Consider the following 21,272-nt stretch of genomic DNA (forward strand, 5'->3'; position numbering starts at 1 on the left):
AAACCTTAGGACACCGAAGGTAGAAAGAAGAGTAGAGACTACTAGAACATCGGTCGGTCCTTAGCTCACCTTGGGCGCGCGCGCAGGTCTTCTCAAACTCGACTGGAACAGCGGTTCCTCTCTTTCGGCGCTTGGAGTAACTTCTAGGGTATTTTCAGATGGTTTCACTTCATCAGTGGTGGTTTCAATTTTCGCGATGTTTTCGCCATCCTTTATATACAAACGCGACAGCAAAATAACAATGGATGTAAGAAGCGTCAACACGTCTACGCAAATCGCTGACAAATTATTGGTACCATTCTTCTATAACTCTACTTTTTAAATACATGCCAATTTGTTAACGGTTTAAAAATGCTTTTACGAATTTAAATCTAAATATCTACTAAGTAAACCATGCTGAATGGTTATAAGCGAAGTACCTTCATGGACGGTGAGTCCAGGTCGTGAGCGGTGGAATTGTTTTCGTCAACAACAATCATAGCATACTCAACGTCTTCTGCTGTTTCATCTGAAATGAAAATTATATTATCTACTAGAAGCTACAAGAGATCAGGCAGCATTCAAAGCGGAAACATGACACAATCATGTTCAGCAAACATAGAAGCGACCAAATGTTCTAAAATTGAAACATTTAATGATTTAATAAATGAAATCGCAAATAAAAAGAACAAGATAGCAATGGCGAAAGCGTGTGGATTGGATATTTTGACTCTTAAAGTTTATTGGTAAAATCAAGAGACAAAATAACGGACGCAAACCATATGAATTAGTTGACAGCGCTCGCATCACGAAATATTAGCTGAAGCTTAGAAGCGATACCAAAGCATCTTTCATATATGACAACAGTTTTATCGCCGATAACATGCCAAGAGCCGTAATCGTGCTGTTTCACGTTTCTCACATCAACATCAACTATGCAGAAAAACTAAGTTTAGTATCGCGCAGCCCGGACATACATCAACCAATCAAAAGCCTTTTCTTGTTTAGGCTATCGCGTAATCTTAAAAGGAGTGTCAAGAATATCCATAGCGCTCAATCACCTGCATCATAAGCACACCCAACATTCAGTCCCTCAAGTTAAACGTATTTAATATTTATTATTGTTTTTTTACTACGTAGATGTCTTTTTGTTAATGGTAATTAATGACGTTGTTAGTATATTTGGCTTTATCTATGGCATAATGCCTGTAGGGTTATCTTTTATCTGTAGGTTTATGAAATAAATATATTGCTTCTAAATGTAATATCATAAGTGTCTTATCCATAACTTTCAAGCATTCAAGTTTTTTTATCTAATATCATCTTCTAGTGCGATTGCCATTTTTGATTTGATTGTTGTCACGACATGTTAACGCTCATATATAGATATGTAATATCTACTTTCTAGGCCTAAACCTGAATCTATGTTCATCAGACATTCTAGGTACATTTTCATCTGTTATTTTACAAATCCAAGAAATTTTAGACTTCATTTTTCTGTGTTCCTCCTACTTTCTACCACTGATTTGAAGAGAAGACGTAGATGCGAACGCGTCTGGCCACACGTTTACCTGCGTGCCCGTGCGCATGTGCGCGGTGGTAACTAGCGATGCGAGCGTGCGCGTGCGTGTTAGTGCTAATGTGCGCGCAATCCAATTTGCAGTGCGCGTGACGCGCCGCCTGCGCACCACCCAGGAACTGCGGGTAGACGTGATGCGACCACTGCGCGAAAAGGGGCCGGGACCCGCCGGCTATACCATGGACCAAGGTATACCAAGGACCAACCCAATTCCCAAAAAAGGTTTACGTACAAGGAATGATTTTGAAGGTAGCAAAATGATAGGAAGGAGTTGTTTTAGAAGATAACGTTATACATCCGACGACAGAAACAAAGGTATGGAAGTCAAAAATGAAATTATTAGAATATATCGAAGGAGATTTTGCCACATTTGTAAAAGTTAAGGAAGAGGACCAAATGAAGCATTGAAAATGGCAGAAACAATAAGACGGTAGACGGAGATATACAAATGATGATGTTAAGGATAAATAGGATAAATGTGTGTGCGTCGATGTATGATCATCGCAGTGTGATAGAAACGAAATCGTTACCAGTGTCCAACGTGACGCGGTATCAAGCGGCGTGTAAAAGAGGAAACATGATATGTCAGATATACGCCTTCTAGGGCTCGAATTGCAGTCAGAAGCTAAAGAAAATTCGATAAGGTCTCTGATGTATACGTTAATATAGCAGAATATTGCAATTAATACAACGGCAAAAACAAAAAATTATACACTAATAAAATAATTATATCGTCAATATAAAGGAACACCTCCCAAGGAAATTTATAAGTCACGTATGAAACGTGAATTTGCTTTAGCTTTCGACTGCTTAAAATATATCTTGAACAGATTTATTCCTGATTACCTAGAAAATATTATTATGAAAGTGCAATAAAGCATGAAAAATAAGCAAATTAATGAAACTATAGGAATGCTTTTGTATGATAACTACCAAATAAACCGAGCTAATTAGTGAAATATATACATTATTCATAGACAGTCGTAATATTAAGCATATAATATATAATTATATTAAATAGGGATTAAAAAAGTAATATAGCAAATTAAATAAAAAAGATAAATACATATACAATCGAAAATTATAGCAACAAAAAGTGATAAAAGTTCCTATCGCCGTCGATAGATGGCGTTATTCATTTCGATGTTTTATTATATTCATTAATTGTATTGAGAAGTTTGCCTTATAAAAAATTAAATAACGCAGTTTTAGACCTCTAAACGACAGTCAAATCACAAAACTGCTTTCAATTTCATTGCAAAATAATCTATTGTAAACTACACCGTAACTCAAAGCTGTAAAGTCGCTATTACAATAATAAAGAGTTGCTTGAGTTTATTGATAGATGGCAGCACACGCTTTCTGCCGTATATAAAAACGCGGCATCAAGATTCGTATGAATCCCGATTTCTGTGATCATGACATGTAGTTACATGTTTCGTTTTTATTCAAAACCAGTGTGGAGAGTAATAATTTTGATTATTTATACGACATTTTGTACATTATATATACTATTGTTTCAACTCAGCCAACGTATACGAACCGTGTTCGTGGGCGTGGTGAATGCGACGTGCGCAGTCTGTTGACGCAGTGGAGTGTGGTGGAGGTTCTAGAATGTCGCGGTACTTCGACACCATAAGGACTGATATAAAATAAACGATGGCTAGTGATAGGAATTGAGCTTGTTTCGTTTCCTCCTGAAAAATTCAAATATTTAATGTTAAATTCGTTCATGAAATTTAAACTTAACGTATACCATTCTTAACTGATTTAAAACAAAATTCGTTAATGAAATTTAAACTTAACGTATACCATTCTTAACTGATTTAAAACAAAATTCGTTAATGAAATTTAAACTTAACGTATACAATTCTTAACTGATTTAAAACAAAATATTTGTCAGTTTACCGTTTGTGTATGTGTATTTATATTAGAATACACATATTGCACTGTTATATATGTGTTGGGTCGTAAATACCTCCGAAACTTAGTCCTATGAAAAGTAATTTTGTTTGAAAAATATTTGGTTTTAATATTCTACCGTATTTATTTTTAGTTATTCAATGTAGGCATGTCAAAAATTCAAATCTCATCCAAAGATTGCATAGTTCCAAGGTAGTTTACCTCATTGTTAAATTAAGTTTGTTATTGTTAAACCTTTCGAAACACTATAACTATAGTTTTATCTGTTCTATAAGTTTTTAAAAACATGTCTAGTTATAAGTTTTTTACATTCCAGGAATTAATGTACACTGGATATGTAGACATTATGAATTATTGTGTAACAAATTAAAGAATCTTTGAAATTGAATTGAATTTATCGTAAATGTTTATTGTTGCTTTGGTTATTAATTAAGTTTCCTTCTATTACTTTTAAGAGTTTTAACTTTATTTGTTTTGTTTGTAACCATTACTAAAAGAATAAAACAATCAATCACAGCAGATCAAATGCGTTAAGTGGTATCGAGGCACCATCTTGACTTTGGATAATGATCACAGGACAGTGATGCTTGAGTATTGAGTAGAGCATTGTGGCGAAACTTTAGGTCTAGAAGATATCTAACAGAAGTGAGATCAGTCCCCTGAAAGCCCTGCCCTTAATTCTATAACAAAAATGTTATTTGTAGAGTTAACAGGAATCAATCTAAATTAAATTTGTACGATAATTATTCGTTTGTCACTTACAACATCTCGGTATATAACGGCTCGGAGACGATTAACATCCATGTCTTGTAACAGCCTTTCTGGGTCCTTGACGGGACTAGACGCTTCTGCTAAACTCGCGACTACGCTCTGAAAATTATTTCACAAAATTTTAACGGATATTGTTTATTCAGGAAGATTTTTGTTTTATAAATCCATTTTTATAAAAAAAAAATATATTATAATTTTTATAAATTGCTACTCAAAATACCCAGTTTTTGAAGTCAAACTTTATCGGCTTGGGAAAAAAAATTACCGTCACAGTTTTTTTTCGTTACGAGTCACATTTTTCTATTACGAGCCATCATTTTCTTGTCCACGGTTGATACGAAGAGATTCGAAGCCATTAATAGCAAAAATATATAATAACGATAACAATGATAGTAATAATTTATTACAATTAATGACAATTCTGTAATAAATAAGGTAAAATGAAATAATTGTATTATTTGCATTTATTTCTACGATAATAAAAACCTTTTGTTTAAACTTTATCTAATGTAACTTTATTTAACAAATCTGTAGAGTGGCAAATAGTAGATCATGTTTCGAAAAACAAGGTCATAATGAAGTTTCACTTCGTGTGTACACACAAACGCACACATTTTTTTTTTATATTGACCACTATGTATGCTACATTACAAAACCGTAATTTTACAAAGTACTAGGACGTTATAAACTTTCTGAGGTTACCTTAGGCGAGGGTGATTCGGAACTTCGTGCGGGTCGAGCCGCGCAGCGCTGTCGCTCCTTACACTCGAGGCAGTTGCGTACCGCGCACGTGCAGACCTGTCACACGCTACATCTACTCATCCTATTCACTACGCTAATCTACTCTTACTGATACTATCCTAGTAATATAAGATCAATACAAGAAGTAAACAAAACGTACACGTACATGTGTACGTAGCTACGTATACGTACGTAAACTACGGATACAACTTAATTTAATATATAACTTTCATGTAGCTTTTATCTATTTCTAACTATGATATAACAGTTACAAGAAATACAATATTTTCAATCTCTCAACTAATTCATGGAAAAGACAAATGTATCTATGTCTAATTAACAGAAACTGTAAATTTTTTACTTAAAACTACAATATAACACTTGTCAACAAGGCCATTAAATCATGAGTCACTTAGAGTATTCGCTACATAGTATAGTGTATATATTATACATCTAATATCAACACCCGTTTGCGTAGTTAATTTAACAAATCGCTTGCCCCAGCGTACAAAGTCGCACGTTTACGGCTTAGCTGTTTAAAAAAATTTCACATTTTTGACTTCCTTCAGTGATGTACTGTATTTTTGTCAGAATTTTATTTTGTGCACAATGTCAGTAATAGTTGTTGACCTAATAATACTTTACTAAAATAGATAGTAAGAACCAAGTTACAGTTTAGATTGTGATCCTACCAAAAACTAATAAAGAACGGTAATAAATTATTACAATCTAGACATTCGTAAAAATGCGCCCTAGTAATGTACGGTTACTGTGTCGTCTGTAATTATGTTTAAACAGTGAAACAATCGTGAAACGTTGTATTCATCAGTCTAACTCGATAAATACTGTACATTTAGTTATTTTTGAAGTGAAACTTCTTCAAGCGCGTGACGGTAAAATTTTAATGGAACCGTCACGAAGATGTGCAGCGTTTTTGTCAAAGAAGAGGGATAGAGCGATTGAGAGAGAGTGAGAAAGGGAGATCGAGAAAAAATACATGACAATCGATGTATTCGTTTAGTAGTTACATATTAGAACTTTAGATTCTGTCGCTTGTCTTATGCGGTTTTTTTATTAATTTATATTATCATTAGCACGTATATAATGTGTAAACACTGTGAATATAGAATATAGATATTCAAATACATGGAGTGATCATATACTGGTACATGATAATGTATTGGGGCTTCTACTTTAGTAATAATTAATTTACAAAGAAGTTTCACTTTGACATGTGTACTTTTTTAAACTATGTACACTAAATACATAACAAAAACAATTTTATTATTTTCTTGAAAAAAAAAATAGTTTTGGTTTTACGACTTTGTCTCCCGGGGCAAGCGATATATGAAGCATTATCTCTATTGGACAAAATAAAGCAGATAATTATTATATTTAGATAGATAATATTAACGACCAAAGTAATATGTAAGAAAATAAGGCAATTGAGCAAGCAAGCAAGGCGCTGGACCGGGTACATGACGAGAGATAGAATAAAAATTATTACAGAATGGAAACCACGAGATAGAAAAAGGAAAAGAGAGGAAGACAGAGCAAGAGATGGGCAGACGATGTGAAGAGAGTTTGAGGCATAACCTGGACAGGAAAAGCTAACAATAGAAATGAACGAAAACAGCTGGAAGAGGCCTATGTATCACAGGATACGTAACAAATATTTATACATATTGTACTGGGTGTCAGCAATAAAGGCTTAATAATAATAATAATTTAGTTTTAGAATCAACTTTGTTCTTTATTTAAAAACGCTAAGATACGATCTCTCATAAATATCTCATACTTCATTGGCTCTTGTACGTGAGACGAAAATAGAAATTCTATTACAAAGTATCTAAAAACTTGTGTTATAAAAGTCATACCAAGCGCAAACATTGCCGAAGTATTCCGCCGCTGGACATGTTCTTCTCAGCTTCCAATTCACCGAAATTAAGAGCACTCGCGAATATCAGTACGTCAGCCATCGACACGAGCCTTTGAAGAAAGGTAACTGCTACTTCGACGGGCATACCCTGTGTTGGTTCGATCACATCCAATTCATTCTGTAATAAATATATTTGAGGTCTTAAAAACTTTTGTTTAAAGAACAGTGTGGGCCTTGTGGCTCTAGAGTTTGGTTTCTATCACCAATGGACTGTCTCTGGTATTGTGTATCCATGAGCAGCAGTATCACTTAACATCAGGAGAGCCTCCTGCCCGTTTGAAGAAAACAGAATCCTCTGGTATCGATCACCAATGGACTGTCTCTGGCATTGTGTATCCTTGAGCGGCAGTATCACTTAACATCAGGAGAGCCTCCTGCCCGTTTGAAGAAAACAGAATCCTCTGTTCTATAAAAGAGAAATGCCCCTGTTCCAGAAACCATAAACGTATATATTAAACACCATCCCATGTTGGAAACATATTGCCAAAATAAACTGCTTACATTAGGTGATGTAGCAGATGCCAACAGTGGTAATAAGCCTCCACATGCAATGATAAGATTATCCGCCAGCTGGCTGATAAGGTGCACAGTATTGACAACAAAAACTGCATTTTCACTGCTATTCACAAATTCGATCACTGACTTGGTTGAATGACTGCGCCAGACCTGTAAATTTATAGTACATTTAAGAATTTAGGAAGGTAAATTTTACGCCTTTTTATTGTTATGGAATCAGGGTTAACATGAATTAGATAATTCCAAAGGTTCTACACTTTATTTAACAACAAACTCATACATTACGAAGGGACCATCCAAAACCAACCCTTTGGTATTTATTATATCTTTTTATCCCTATGTTATATCGTATTATAGTTATTTATTTTCATAAAGTAAGGAGTGTTGTGTGTGAAGTGAGAAGCCAATTCCAACTTCGCATTTAATAAAGTTTATATATTAATTTAATAAAGTTTATATCGTAGGTTAATAAACATTATATCTCAATTAAATAAAGTTTATATGTCAATCTAATAAAGTTTATATCTCAATCTAATAAACTTTATATCTGAATTAAATAAATTTTATATCTCAATTAAATAAAGTTTATATCTCAATTCAATAAAATTTATATCTAAATTTAATAAAGTTTATATCTCAATCTAATAAAGATTATATTTCAATTAAATAAGATTCGCTCTGGAGTTACGCCTCGCCGACATAGCGACTGTCTACAACATTTACATAGCAATTAACATTACATTATTTCGGTTTTCCTCTATTGTTATACGTGAATGGAACCTCGTGAACCGTAAAATACATTTTGAGGTTTTTCGTTATAAACATACAAAAAAATAAATCTTTCCCATTTATAATGTTAGTGGAGATATCTAGATCCCGGAAACAATTGGCAAACAAATTACAGGATTTTTTTACGTTCATCTTCTTTTCATTACTTGAGTTTACTTGAGCTTTGTAAATTAATAAATTTTTATTAATTAAAACACACTTGTATATCAGTCTCAAGAGAGAACAGGACATCAGAAAGCAGGCGCTGGTGTATATAAGACCATCGGAACTCCGGGATGCGGAATGGAGGCCGCGTTGGACCAGGAGAGAACATAGCGCGAGACGCACGTGCAGATCGGGAACATTCTGAAATAATATCATTGTTCAATGTTTTCATTGCCTTAGTGGCTAAGTAATACATGTATAGAGCGGGCCCATACACACACACATATATATATATATATATATATAATGCACCTGCAAATGTTAAGTTGCTGGTACGTAAAGCTTTACAAACGGAGTCGGACGAAATGTCTTTTCATTACTGATTCTTTGCAGGAACTCCAAACGAAGTACTAACTGAGGTAAGAAACTTTTACACTTACCAAAATGATTTGAGTCCACTTGAGTACTGGTCGAGGCGCTTCTGGGTCGTTTGGGTGATGTCGTAGTATTAGTTCCTTGCGAGGCAATGCTTTCACCTCTCAAATCGGGCGTTATTTCACTTCCCGGCAAACTTACCCGGCGTTTCTCCCTATCATTATCACATTTATCTTCTTGAATATCTTGTTCCTTATTCGCTAACGATATATTCTCACTAATTGTTGATATTGATGGAATTTCGGGTTTCGGTTCTAGAATCGAACGTGGTCGTTCACTTGATTGTTCGTTCTTTTCATTTTCTTCGTCTATATCAATTTCATTTTCAATTTCTCTTTCAATTTCTTTTTCGTGTTCTGTTTCGTTAGGAACTATAAATTCGTTATCTATTGCTAATTCGCTTTTGATGTAATCTTCTCTGGGACCTTCAGGCATTTCACTTTTCATAACAACTGCATCGATTATATCCGAAACTAATTCACTAGCGATAGTTTCAACTTGTTTGTGGTCAACAATGTCTTCTATATCATGTTCTAAGTCTTCTCGACCATTTGGCGTATTCCCTTCTGAGTTGAGTCCACCTGATATGGCGCCGGAATCGGTGTCGTCATCAGTTTTTAGTCTTACAGTTTCCAATGCAATCGTCAGAACATCATTAACAATATTTATGGCAACATTCTTAGGGTCGTCAGTGACGTCGTCAGCTAAATCAGTCTTATCTTGTACTTTCTTTGGGCTGGTGGCTTCACTCGGAGTTAAATATAATTCGGATCGATCTGAAAGTTCTGATTCTCTTTCATTTACGGGGTTAAGCCCTTCAGAAACTCTCTCAGGGCTGGCTGTTTCGCTGGCTGATAAACTAGAAGGTAATCCCTCACTTTTATCAGTGTTGTCATTAGCCAAATGCTCACCAACGTCTCTAACAGGTATATAATCCAGGCTTCCCTGTCGCGATATGGGTTTATCGGTTTTCTCATCTTCCGCTACAATACCAGATTCGGAACTTTCGAGAAGTTTATTCTCTACAATCGATTGAACTATTGAGTCCGACTGTTCATCTAATTCATTTTTATCACTATCACAACCGTTATCGGGCACTTGGGTGTTTTTAGCAGGACTATGAACTTTACACACTTCACTATACACTACTGTAGTCCGACTATCATCATTTGATTTACAATTGCACGTTTCTATTTCTCTAAGGGACAATCCTTTGCCGATTTCTGTTTGGGCTCCATGGTTTAATACATTTTGTTTAACATCCCTCTCTGGAGATACTCGAGAAGGACGGGGTTCTGTGTGCCGATCCCATCCTGAGATCGTTGAGATGGGCCGCTGCTGACGTTCGGCCGGGTCAGTTATGTTGTCAGCTCTGCGTTGCTCATAATGTTCATACATTTGAGCGAATTGGAGCTTGAACTCTTCGTAAGACACCTATAAAATATTTTGACGTCATTTAGATGTTTAAGTTCTCTAAGGAATACTATATTTTGTTTTCAAAACAGGTTGCTATATTAAAATTGTTAGATAAAAAAAAACATACCTTAGAATGAACAATAGCCAACGTATCCACCCACACTCTCCATCCACCATACTCATGCTTGATTGCGTGATGAAGAAGCATTCTAAACAACGAGTAGACCATATCAGATATCTTCTGTTCTTCCGTATTCTTCGGGTGAATGTAAGCTAGTGCGATCAGCCATTCCTGCCATACCGACATTTGTAAGACAGTACGACGATTTTCTCTATTATTGCTACATAGAAGCGTCATATCTGATAAGAATAATTTCTTCACTTCTAGAAGCTGTTCTGTTTGCTTCGATTGACGGATCAGCGTTGCTACAACTTTGAGGATCACTGAAAAATGGAAATGCATATGACGTTATTTGTGTTTCAGAGATATTGGATTATGAACTTTTAAAGATAAGTTAGGTTAGGTTAGGTTAGTCTTATATATTGAGTTAAAAAAATGAAGCTTTGAAACTAAAAATAGCAATAGACAGGTCGTAAAACGCTTCCTCGACAACGTATGGCAAAAGAGAATTTAGGTGGATGGATAGACTTGATAGACGAAACACTGGCCATCTTTACGCTATAAGTAAATACTTACAACATTTGAAATGGAAGGAATTATTATTTGTTTAATAAAATTGAAGTTTTACATAAACATAAAATAAAATGTAACTTTAGCCAATTAAAAAAGCTTTCTTCACATTTTTCTACTTAACTAAGTTAAAATAAGGTTTGAAACAACTCCGCAAACTGTCTACTACCAGGAGCGCATAATGTGCACGGATCTGATTAACGCGAATTCACTGAAGAGAATAAGCTCTAAATAATGTTACTGAAAGATAAACATAACAGGAACTACATACACAGCTTTAAAGTAAACACGATACTCACTAGGATTTTCCAGGCGAAAATGCGGTTGCGGTTCTGGATGAGTTGTATACAATATTTGTTGACCGACATGCTCAGTTAGTAGTTCGTACAACGCATTGTAAACTGGGGCAGATAATGGCTCTCCACTCGCTGCTAATCTTGTTGCGAGTAGCGTGTATAGATTATGTGGGGACATCACGTCGTATTTGCGTCTGTGGAGGCATGAAAATAATTAGAAATTATCTTTACCTGAATTTTTCATATGAAGGAAAAATTTTGGAGTGCCACGAGCCTCAAAAGATGAGGTTTTGGTTAGTTCTTCTCCGTATTACCCTTGATTTGAGAACTGGTTGTAAACGTAATTTAACACGTATTTGCAAGGGATCGCTAGCGACACGATAGCTCTGTCGAATAGTTATCAAATCTAATGATGACCAGCTCCTAACTCTATATGCCCCAACACCCACAAACTCGTTTTCTAACAGCGACAATCCCTAACAAACCTCTGAAGCCTGAAAAGCCGGTAACACTTACTTATGGGTACTTCTGCTGAGGAAAAATCCTAGTAATTTCAGCGCTTGGAGTCTTATTAATTGACTCTCCGAGGCCAGCAGTTTAAATATCGTGCGCACGCCTCCCTGAAATACGAAAGTAAATTGTCAACAACACACATGGTTGGTATACTACACTGGTTCTTTGGGTATACGTACCTTGGCATCGAACGCTGGTACCATAGAACTGGGGTGTTCTGACATCAAAGATATCAGCATTTGCAGCACATCATGAAGGTTCTCATCTTCATGCATCGTGGTCAGATAATTTAATATCGATTGAAGTTCGTCTTCCTTCACACCGTTCCCGATCATAATCAGTTGTTTGAGAAATAGTAGTATGTATGCTCTTATCGTTAGGATGTCTTTATGAGCTGGTCGAGGGGCATCTGAAAATGTAAAATATATATAAAAAAGCAGAAAAATTATTACTTCAAATAGCGAAAATCTGTGGAGGATGTATGGTAAACATTTCCTCCAACCTAAATGGAGGATCGTCGTGTCAAATCACTGTGAGATCCGAAGATGCCAGTGGCTAGTTGGGCAGACACCTCGCTGGTGCGTGTCAGGCTATGACGTTATCGTACTGATAGGTGTCGCAACAAATCATACGCAATATTCTCAAGCGTGATCTGCTGTCTTTATGATTGTCTAGTTCTCAGTTATAACCGCTTTAAAATATAAAAAAAGTATTAATCAGAAGGTCTGAATTACTGGACTCTAGTTAGTGTTGCTATAATCGTTGTTAATTAGCGCTCACAGAGCAGGGATTTTATTTTATTGGTCGGGCAGTACGTGAGGTCTTTGTACTCACCCATGCCTTTAGGCGTGATGCCACTCTTTGCGCGTGGGTTGACCACCCAATAATAGTACTTAAGTGTGTGCACAGTTTGCAGAACTGTGCTGACACGACGCACGCTGCCATATATGTGAGCATCAGCCAGGAAATCCGTCGCTAAGTAGCAGTAAAGACGGGCTTGAACTGCCGCTGGTGTGTGGATCCATAGTGCTGGATTGAAGAGTATGTGGTCCAGCAGCTGCCATGTCAGGAACGATTGGCAAAAAGACTGAATTAGCATAGTTTTACACTGTTCCATGGTTGTTAGCGCACGCCCTCTTGTTTGTAAATGATAATTGTACTTAACAGTACTTGTTCGCTTGTACTATCCTGGTACTTTTTAATTGATCTCATATATGTCATATATAAATTTGTAAACATATACTTATTTATTTCGTTCATTACTTAATGTAATTAAAAATGGCATATCTAAAAAGAAAAAAATATTCCTATTTTTTTTTCATCCAATTAATTTACTCACTTAATACGAGTGTGTGCTGAATGTGCTACAAGGATAAAATAATGTATTTAAGTGCGACAAATATGTTCTTCTTTACCTTATGTACTTCGGTGTGTGTCATTAAACAAAGCTGTGTAATGGGTATGACTGCGTCGCATCGAAAGGGTAGGCAAGAGGTGCATGCACTTACAACCATGTCATCAAAAAAGCACAAGTTAAGGCGATTTATCTAACCATGTGATAGAAAAAAATGTGTGCGTGTGTGTGTACACACGTAAGAAGTGAAACTTCTTTATGTCCTTATTTATCAAAAAATGATCTACTATATGCAACTTCACAGAAATTGGTTAAATAAAGTTAAGTAACATAAAGTTTAACAAAAGGCTTCTATTGTCAGACAATAATACAATTATTTAATTTTACCTTATTACCACTAAGATTATTACAGAATTTCATTAATTTTAATAGAATTATTATTATCATTGTTATCGTTATTATATAATTTTGTTATTAATGGCTTCGAATCTCTTCGAATCAACTGTGGTAGCGACAAGAAAAAATGGCGCGTAACAGAAAAATGTGACGCGTTTTTTTTTGTAGTGAAATTTCTTTATTGACGATGGAAAATAAATTACCTGCACATTTTTCGGATACGCGATCATTTTTTGAAAGATCATAACAAAGTTTCACTTCTTACGTGTGTACACTAGTACACGCACACATTTTTTTTTATTCAAAAAACAGCATACAAACTATTAAAGTGCTTAGAATTAATAGAGACAGTTAACATTTTAATGATATTGAACCTAACATCTACCACCAAACCATGGATTGTCTAGAACAAGATATACATATATACTTTTAAAATAATTAGATGAATCGCCTTTAATTTTAAAAGAAAAAAATATTTTATACCTTAAATAATTGCAAAATATATTAAAGTGTCATATTACAAGGTATTATGGCCATAAATTAAAAAAAAACCTTCAAATTGACAATTGACAACATTTCATCTCAAATTCAACTTATTTTTATCGTATAGTAAAATTCTAATACGAGAGGCCAGGCGTGATTATACGTCCTTAATTAAGTCCCTTGAAAATATAATATTTCTGCAAGATAAAAATATTTGCAATTTGAAATGAAATGTTGTCAATTAAGCAGTGCGAATGAAAAAAAAAGACTTTTTCTTGCGTGTTTCTTTTCAGAACCATAAAGCGTTATAACATATAAAGCTTGACTGTCCATATGTTTTGATCAGAGTCACTAACTATTATCAAGAATTCCTCATAACTTTTAATGGCCTAACGCCGTTGTGTTAATGGCATTCTTAATTTGAATCCGAGTGAACAATAAATTTGACAAATGTCACACATACTTTGACAGTTGTTTTTAATCTAAGTAAACTATTATTTCGCATCAGGAATGATGATAAAAAATAATTGTTTTTGATTTAGGCGAGATTAATAGACCTTTAACAAGTACAAATGTAAATTTATCAGATTACATGCTAACCTGGCTATTATAACTTGGTTGTACTGTAATTATTTCAAGTAAATTAATACGGATATTCAGTTTTGGTTTAATTTAATAATTTAAAAATGTGCCAAAAAATAAGGACTGGGCCACTTAAGAGTATAATAGTTTACGAGTCAGCCTCATACCTACCGGATAAACACGAAAATTATTAAAATTACTCAAGCCGTTTCAGAGGAGAGAGATCTGGCAGAATGACCAGCGCTGTGGAACACCTGTGCTCCACAGCAGAATTCTGAGCCAGTTACCACCTCAACACACACATTACACACCTACATATACCCTATATATAGGTGTGTAATATGTTTTCTTTAAAAAAAAATCTTTCCTTTATCATTATTATTATTACAGTAGAATCTCGATAACTCGAACCTCGGTAACTCGAAATATCGAGTAAGTCGAAAAAATTGCCATTCGCTTCCGCTGAATCCGCTGATACGCGGTATCTCGAATTTTTTGACTTAACTCGAAGAAACTGTTATTTCCCTACGAAGTATTGATAATACATATTTATACTCTATATCTCGAATTTGAAAACGGTGACTCCTTAAGCCGTACTAAGTAAAATATCCAAAACGAAAGTTCGGCTTCTACTCTATTGTTTTTGTCTTACACACGTGCATTAAAACATTCATTATGTTTATAAAATGTTAGTGTTCAGTTAATTTAATTTATATGTTATTCGTTTTAATATGTAAAAACTATATATTACAAAACTAAAGTTGATTTGTTATTCAAATTCGAATCTACTAGTCGAAAAATACACTTAGAAATTGTGCCTCTATAAGTCGAAATTTCAACAGTTACATCGTATGTATCTCGAAGATCTTGTCAGGTCGAAAACTCGTTAAGTCGATTTTTTTGAATTTCCCTCGACATCAAGATAACACTGTATTATTATTTTGTGTTTCGTTAGTTAGTGTTATATTTATGTTTATGCTAATTTTATATACAATATTTTGTAAACTTCTTACAAATTCTGTATTATCAGTATTGAAGTTGACACATGTCAGACAGAATTACAGCGGTTAATTATCTTTAAGAATGACAATGTGGTATTGTTAATATTATTTACTGATATATAAAATAATACCCCCGCAAACATGACTAATTTTAAGTACCTGTTTAAGCAACAGATCCGAGTTCGGCGAGCAGCAGGTAACAAGATGTTTGGTGAGATGAAGGAAAGACGCCAGCGTGTCTGGTGTGAGATGGTCCCGGCCACAGCGTTGCAGCATATGTGATATTACCAGGAACCCACGACATTGCAGCATATGCTGTTGTACTGTACTGCATGACTCTACCAACGAGCAGACGAATCCAAGCAGTTTGGAACTGAAATGAGAGAATGATACTGTTATTTGTGTAATCTAGAATTTGTTTTATTTCTAAATAGTTTTATTAATTTTAGGGCCACATCTGGTCATTCAAATTAAATCCTTAATCATCAATAATCCAACATGGCCGCCACTACAAAATGGCGGATTATATTCTCCCGCAATATGGGTGTCAAATTGATTGACTTAATTAGCAGATTTTCTATTGTTTAGTCTGACCATTGCAATAGAGTGGTGTGTGGTGTTGCAATAGGGTGGTGAATGACAGGTACCTGGGACCTACCGAATTCTTTTTAGGCCTTAGATCGTGTTGTTACTCATATTTTTTATAATTACTGTCAAACTATAATGAATTTTAACTTGCAAATGGTATAAAGTTAAAACTATTTGCATAATCGCACAGTCTCTAGAAGCCCAAGTTTTACTTTCTAGGGGGGTTTTGACATACAGGAGTCAATTACGCTGAGTTTTGATCATCAGTTCATAACCCGGAAATCCTGAAGTTCAATCCTGAGTAACGGGTGTCTTGCTGACCTTTGAGGGAATGTTACGCTCTTTTCTTGAAGCCCCCTAAATCGTTAAACAAAATGTAACACCAGAGGCGCTATATGTCTATAAGTTTTGTTATAATTAGTTTTTTCTTCTAGGCAAGAAAACTGTCTTCTGTACCTAACACATCACCACATACTTTTCAATAGTATTGTCTTTTGTTAACATAGCTTTTACACATTTAAAGAAATCCCTTTTTACTGAATTTAAGCTATTTGTATTATTATAAACTTATAATTATCTTACATAATTTAAAATTAATCCGGTAAAAAAGTGTTTTCTTTCAATACTTTTCAATGTGTTTCTTCGCCGTACGTAGTGTTACGTACGCGTTGAACAGCCGTGATTGGAACTATCTTACGAATGAGAAGCGAAGGACGTAACCACTGCTCACTATTAAACTAAGTGAAGGAAAACCAGTTTAGTGTTTTCCAACACTTGTTCCTCTTCTAAATGATATAATTTAGAGTTACCTATCTTCGTAAAATAGGTAAGAGCGATGTCTCTAGTCGGAACGTTATTAGCGACGGTTCCTTTGACAAAGAAATAAGTCGCTCAGTGCACTGAGAGTTAAGATTCTTTGCTCACTGAATATGCGACGTCTTCAAATTAATTGTACTCAATTCGAAGTTAACATTATCCTTCCGACTTAAAATCTAATTACTGTTCGTCCTCACTAACGGGTTGTCATTTAAACGGCTCGTTTGAACTTAGTTCAGTGTTAACGACACTGTGTAACATATGTATTTGTATAAATGTATAAAGTTGTTTTGTGAGGCGGTAATCTCGAAACTATTGTTTCGTGTAAATTTACACTAATCCGTCATGCCTCAAAACAGGCATTTTATGTCTGACATTCAGAACGGCCATTTTTTAATGCCAGTTACACTTACCACAAAGATGCTATTTTAAACCAGTAGTCGCCATTTCAGCGTATATGTGCATGATTATTTGTTTAAAAAATTCAACGCGATATGTTTGAAAACCTGCATTGGAGCATGTAAACAATCTCTCGCTGTTAAATCGGAACTGAACCCACGATCGTTCGAAGCCATAACCACTAAATTAAGGTTTCAAGTTCAATTCAAATATTATGCAAAACTTAAACGGCTGTCAGCATAATAAGTGTTTAGTTAAACAAGCCGTCAAAACTGAGTACGCGAGGACAGGCAATTAGGAGTTTGGAGGAGTTACTTATAAGCCGGCAGACTCAATATGCCGCGCTAACTCCCGTGATTAGTGATCGACATCGAAAGTGCATAACGCCGGGCAACTTTGAAGCTACTTTGAATATTAATGAATGGACCAAACGCTCATCTTAAAGTTAGAGGTAGTTTGTGCATATAAATTGTACGCCAGAGCACGCGTCGCACGATAATTGGAATCTATTCGATGTTATAAATAATAAGCAACGCGTTATTTGATATTTGAAACCTGTTAACTCTTTTGCATAAAGAATGGGCACCACTAAAGAATACTAAGGTCGATTACAGTATATTAAATAAAATTAATTTGTGTGATGTGGTTACAAGAAGGAATCTTACTTAAGATATATATTATAAAACAAAACAGACAATATAGGAAGCCAGCACAGATTACATAGATAAACAATATATTTGAAACAGAAAACATAAGAAGTACAAAGTCTTCCCGCCTCTTCAAATATTTCCTCACGTCCTCTTTCATGGGGTGGAAAATACAATATCTTAATAATCTTTGAAGGTTTTTTTTAAACGACCTAACAATAGGAAGTGCTTGATGACCACACAGACAAGGATTGTTCAATTAATTGAAATGTAGAATGCTTACAACATAGTGAAACTGTAGTAGTTATTTGTTGATTAAATTTCTAGAACAACCTTAATTAATTAGATAAAGGATTGCAAAAATATCTTATTATTATTATAAAAAAAAATTCAGGTAAGCCGGAAACTGCTGATCATTAATTATTTAAAGTCCCAGTTGGGACCCTTTTAACCCTTACATATTAATTTTAAAGTACTAGGGCAACATACCACAACATGGGGTCTCTTTTAGGATCATTTGCGGGCGCGTCGTGGGGCAGGTCCAACTGAGCGAACAATGGAAAGAGAACTTGAACGCCTCCTATGGAGTTTAGTGCGCTGTGTATTGAATGTGTCACAACAGCTTTTACTTCCTGAAATATATAATATCAATTTAGAATCATTCAAAACATAATTAATATATATATATTAAAAAATAAATATCCCGTCCACCCCGTATTATAAGCACAATACGTACCAAGGTTACATGACATCACAAGAGTTTCCATACCTGTAACATTAGGGCGTGCGGCGTATGAACAAAGTACGAAACGTTCCCTTTAGGCGCCGACTGTAGGCACAGCTGTCCATCAGTAGCCACCGGATTGTACATAAAAACTATGGCCGATGACAATTTGCCGTCGTATAGTACCTGAATACATAATCAAAATTATTAAATAATCTTATAGAACATGTTTTGGTTTTTGCCCTATATTTTGAATCTCTTAGGGATCTCTTAGACCCTAGTATATTATTTTTTAATATTAGCCATTTGATCAGCCCCGGTACTCTGTAACTCCCAATAAGCTAAAGCGATTACGGTCATGAATTTAATAGCGGTTTCCTACCGTGCGATTCCAAGGTTTAATCAGCGCTATCACTGTTGGAAGTTACAGAATACGGCCGCAGTTCCAATTAATAATTTTTGAATCGATCTAGAGACACTAACATATAATAAATAACTAATTAAGCTATTAATTAAACATTCAGCGATATTAAATATAGGTAGTAAATATATCCCAAATAATTACGTTCTATACACGTTTAGTTGGAAAGGAAAATGGCACAGAAGTATATTATTAGGCTGTAACTAAGCAACGAAGCAATTCCAAAAAACAGCTTTCACCAATTACCAAGCATTACTAATAGAATAGGTATTAGGAAAACCACTTAAACACAAATAAATTACAGATTTATGTCACCAACACAATACGAGACATGAGGGCCATATAAATAAATCAATGAAAACATTCATAATAAAAGCCGCTAAACTGAATCGATCTCTTAACGCAGATAGGCGTATAAGGCGTAAAAGGCGTAGGCGTTTATGAACGAATTAAAAAACGTTTAAAGATCAAACACACAGCAGTCACGTGGCTTTAAAAGATTCATTCTGAGAAGCTCTAAAACGATGAGGCATTTCGTTTCATTGTATTTAGTATTTTTTATCGAATTACAATCCGGTAACGTGACAAGAGACCTGGAGAAAGGGCAACATTTTCTGGAGCAAAATTAAAGGAAGGTGCCGGCCCGAAGACTTGGGGTCTGGCTAACGTTGAATAGTATAAAAACTAAGTACTCCTGGAGACGTTGGCGTTTGAGTTAACTTAATTTCCGCGACTTGTCATAAAAATAAACTGTCAACGTAATTTGTACGCAGGTGCGCGGTACTTCCTTAGGTAGAAAAGTTTCAAAAATGTTTAAAGTGCAAAGTTTCCTAATGAGTTCGTCGGAAAACCGAAAAAATTTTGCCATTATTCATAAAAACTAAATCAGGAAAAGACACCGTAACTTATTATGACTCTCTTGGATTTGTAATTTAAAAATCCAAATATTTATAAAGTACGTTAGTTAACCTTTTAGTTTTTATAAATAAAAACTAAAAGGCTATATTTATTAACTTTTAAATAAAATCTTAATAAATAAATTGATCAAAACGCACGGTCCAAGGACCAGGATCACAGAAGTGAAAGCTTGATTTCCGTAACTGTCCTAATTAATTTTTAAAATTCAATCAGGAAAGTTTAATGACATCCACCGGAAGTCGGCACAGACGAATCGCGAATTTAATATTTAATGAATAAATTTTACGGTGCTGCGTAAATCATGAGGTATAATTGGAAAATGCTAATTTATTATTTTTAATGTTTTCTTTTGGCGGCGTGGATTTGGTATTTTCACAGTAAAGCGTCCTCCCATATCTCCCATAATTCCATTTTCCTTGGCGAAAAACGTGTTTTGGCCAAATCTCGCCGAAATCCAGATTAAGCATTGATAAACGAGCTGGGCTTATCCATCCCAACATTTAGTTTAGTTTATAATTTTTTTAGCACTTCGTGTATGTTATGTTTGCTTATCCAATTAAAAATTATATTTTATTTTTCTACCAACGTATCAGTGTTCCGAGCGTTGGCAAGCTTTTATAAATAAATAAATAAACGTCCCTTTAAGCCGGTCAAGAAATAGTTTTAGTGTAAAAACAGGATAAACATTCCATTATGAGCTTGTAAAAAAATCATCCAATTAAATGCGTTTTGAATGACACATGTCCTAATAATTAAAAAAAAATTGGACCGAGTCATCTTCGAGCTTTTTATTCACATAAATTGTTATCAAGGCTACCGTATGTATATGTAGATATAGTCGAGAACTGTCTTGAATATTTTAATCTCAATCAGATTCGCCATGTGGGGAACTTGAGCCCAACTTGTCAGAATTATTCGTATCTATCCCGTGGTAGATAATAAATAGAATTGAACATAATTTTATGGAAAAAAAATATTTGTTAAATTGGCGCAGATAGTTTTATTTTGTTGGCCCATAATAGCCGTATTGTGTATTTAATGAACTTGGGTGTAATATATATTTATGTTATAAGTGTGTTCAACGCTCAATCGGGACTAAAGCATTTTTATGTTTATCGTCTCAATTTGAAACGTCTTCTTTGAAAGTAAATAAATATGAAGAAACAAGAAATGCCATGCTCAGTTTATCCTAAAATTAAAAAAAATTAAAC

At 34.8% G+C, this 21,272-nt stretch overlaps 1 protein-coding gene across 12 annotated transcripts in view; it reads right to left on the minus strand.

Moving 5' to 3' along the window:
• Window positions 1-21,272, minus strand: part of LOC123717656 (neurobeachin) — a 468,381-nt gene that overhangs the window by 181,113 nt on the left and 265,996 nt on the right. For 6 of the 12 annotated variants that reach the window (XM_045673752.1, XM_045673751.1, XM_045673755.1 and 3 more), the window contains 18 exons: window positions 18,768-18,908; window positions 18,488-18,630; window positions 15,708-15,921; window positions 12,567-12,819; window positions 11,912-12,141; window positions 11,736-11,839; window positions 11,223-11,413; window positions 10,360-10,676; window positions 8,822-10,250; window positions 8,437-8,582; window positions 7,434-7,598; window positions 6,871-7,050; window positions 4,955-5,050; window positions 4,244-4,351; window positions 3,102-3,255; window positions 1,551-1,730; window positions 420-508; window positions 70-210 (listed from right to left, as the gene is read on the minus strand). In XM_045673752.1, coding sequence (XP_045529708.1) covers window positions 70-210; window positions 420-508; window positions 1,551-1,730; window positions 3,102-3,255; window positions 4,244-4,351; window positions 4,955-5,050; window positions 6,871-7,050; window positions 7,434-7,598; window positions 8,437-8,582; window positions 8,822-10,250; window positions 10,360-10,676; window positions 11,223-11,413; window positions 11,736-11,839; window positions 11,912-12,141; window positions 12,567-12,819; window positions 15,708-15,921; window positions 18,488-18,630; window positions 18,768-18,908 — 4,281 coding nt within the window. The remainder of the gene's footprint in view (window positions 1-69; window positions 211-419; window positions 509-1,550; window positions 1,731-3,101; window positions 3,256-4,243; window positions 4,352-4,954; window positions 5,051-6,870; window positions 7,051-7,433; window positions 7,599-8,436; window positions 8,583-8,821; window positions 10,251-10,359; window positions 10,677-11,222; window positions 11,414-11,735; window positions 11,840-11,911; window positions 12,142-12,566; window positions 12,820-15,707; window positions 15,922-18,487; window positions 18,631-18,767; window positions 18,909-21,272) is intronic. The other 6 variants (XM_045673762.1, XM_045673756.1, XM_045673753.1 and 3 more) reach the window with 4 other exon arrangements.

This window comes from Pieris brassicae, chromosome 13 (genome assembly GCF_905147105.1).
Source record: "Pieris brassicae chromosome 13, ilPieBrab1.1, whole genome shotgun sequence".
NCBI classification, from domain to species: Eukaryota; Metazoa; Arthropoda; class Insecta; order Lepidoptera; family Pieridae; genus Pieris; species Pieris brassicae.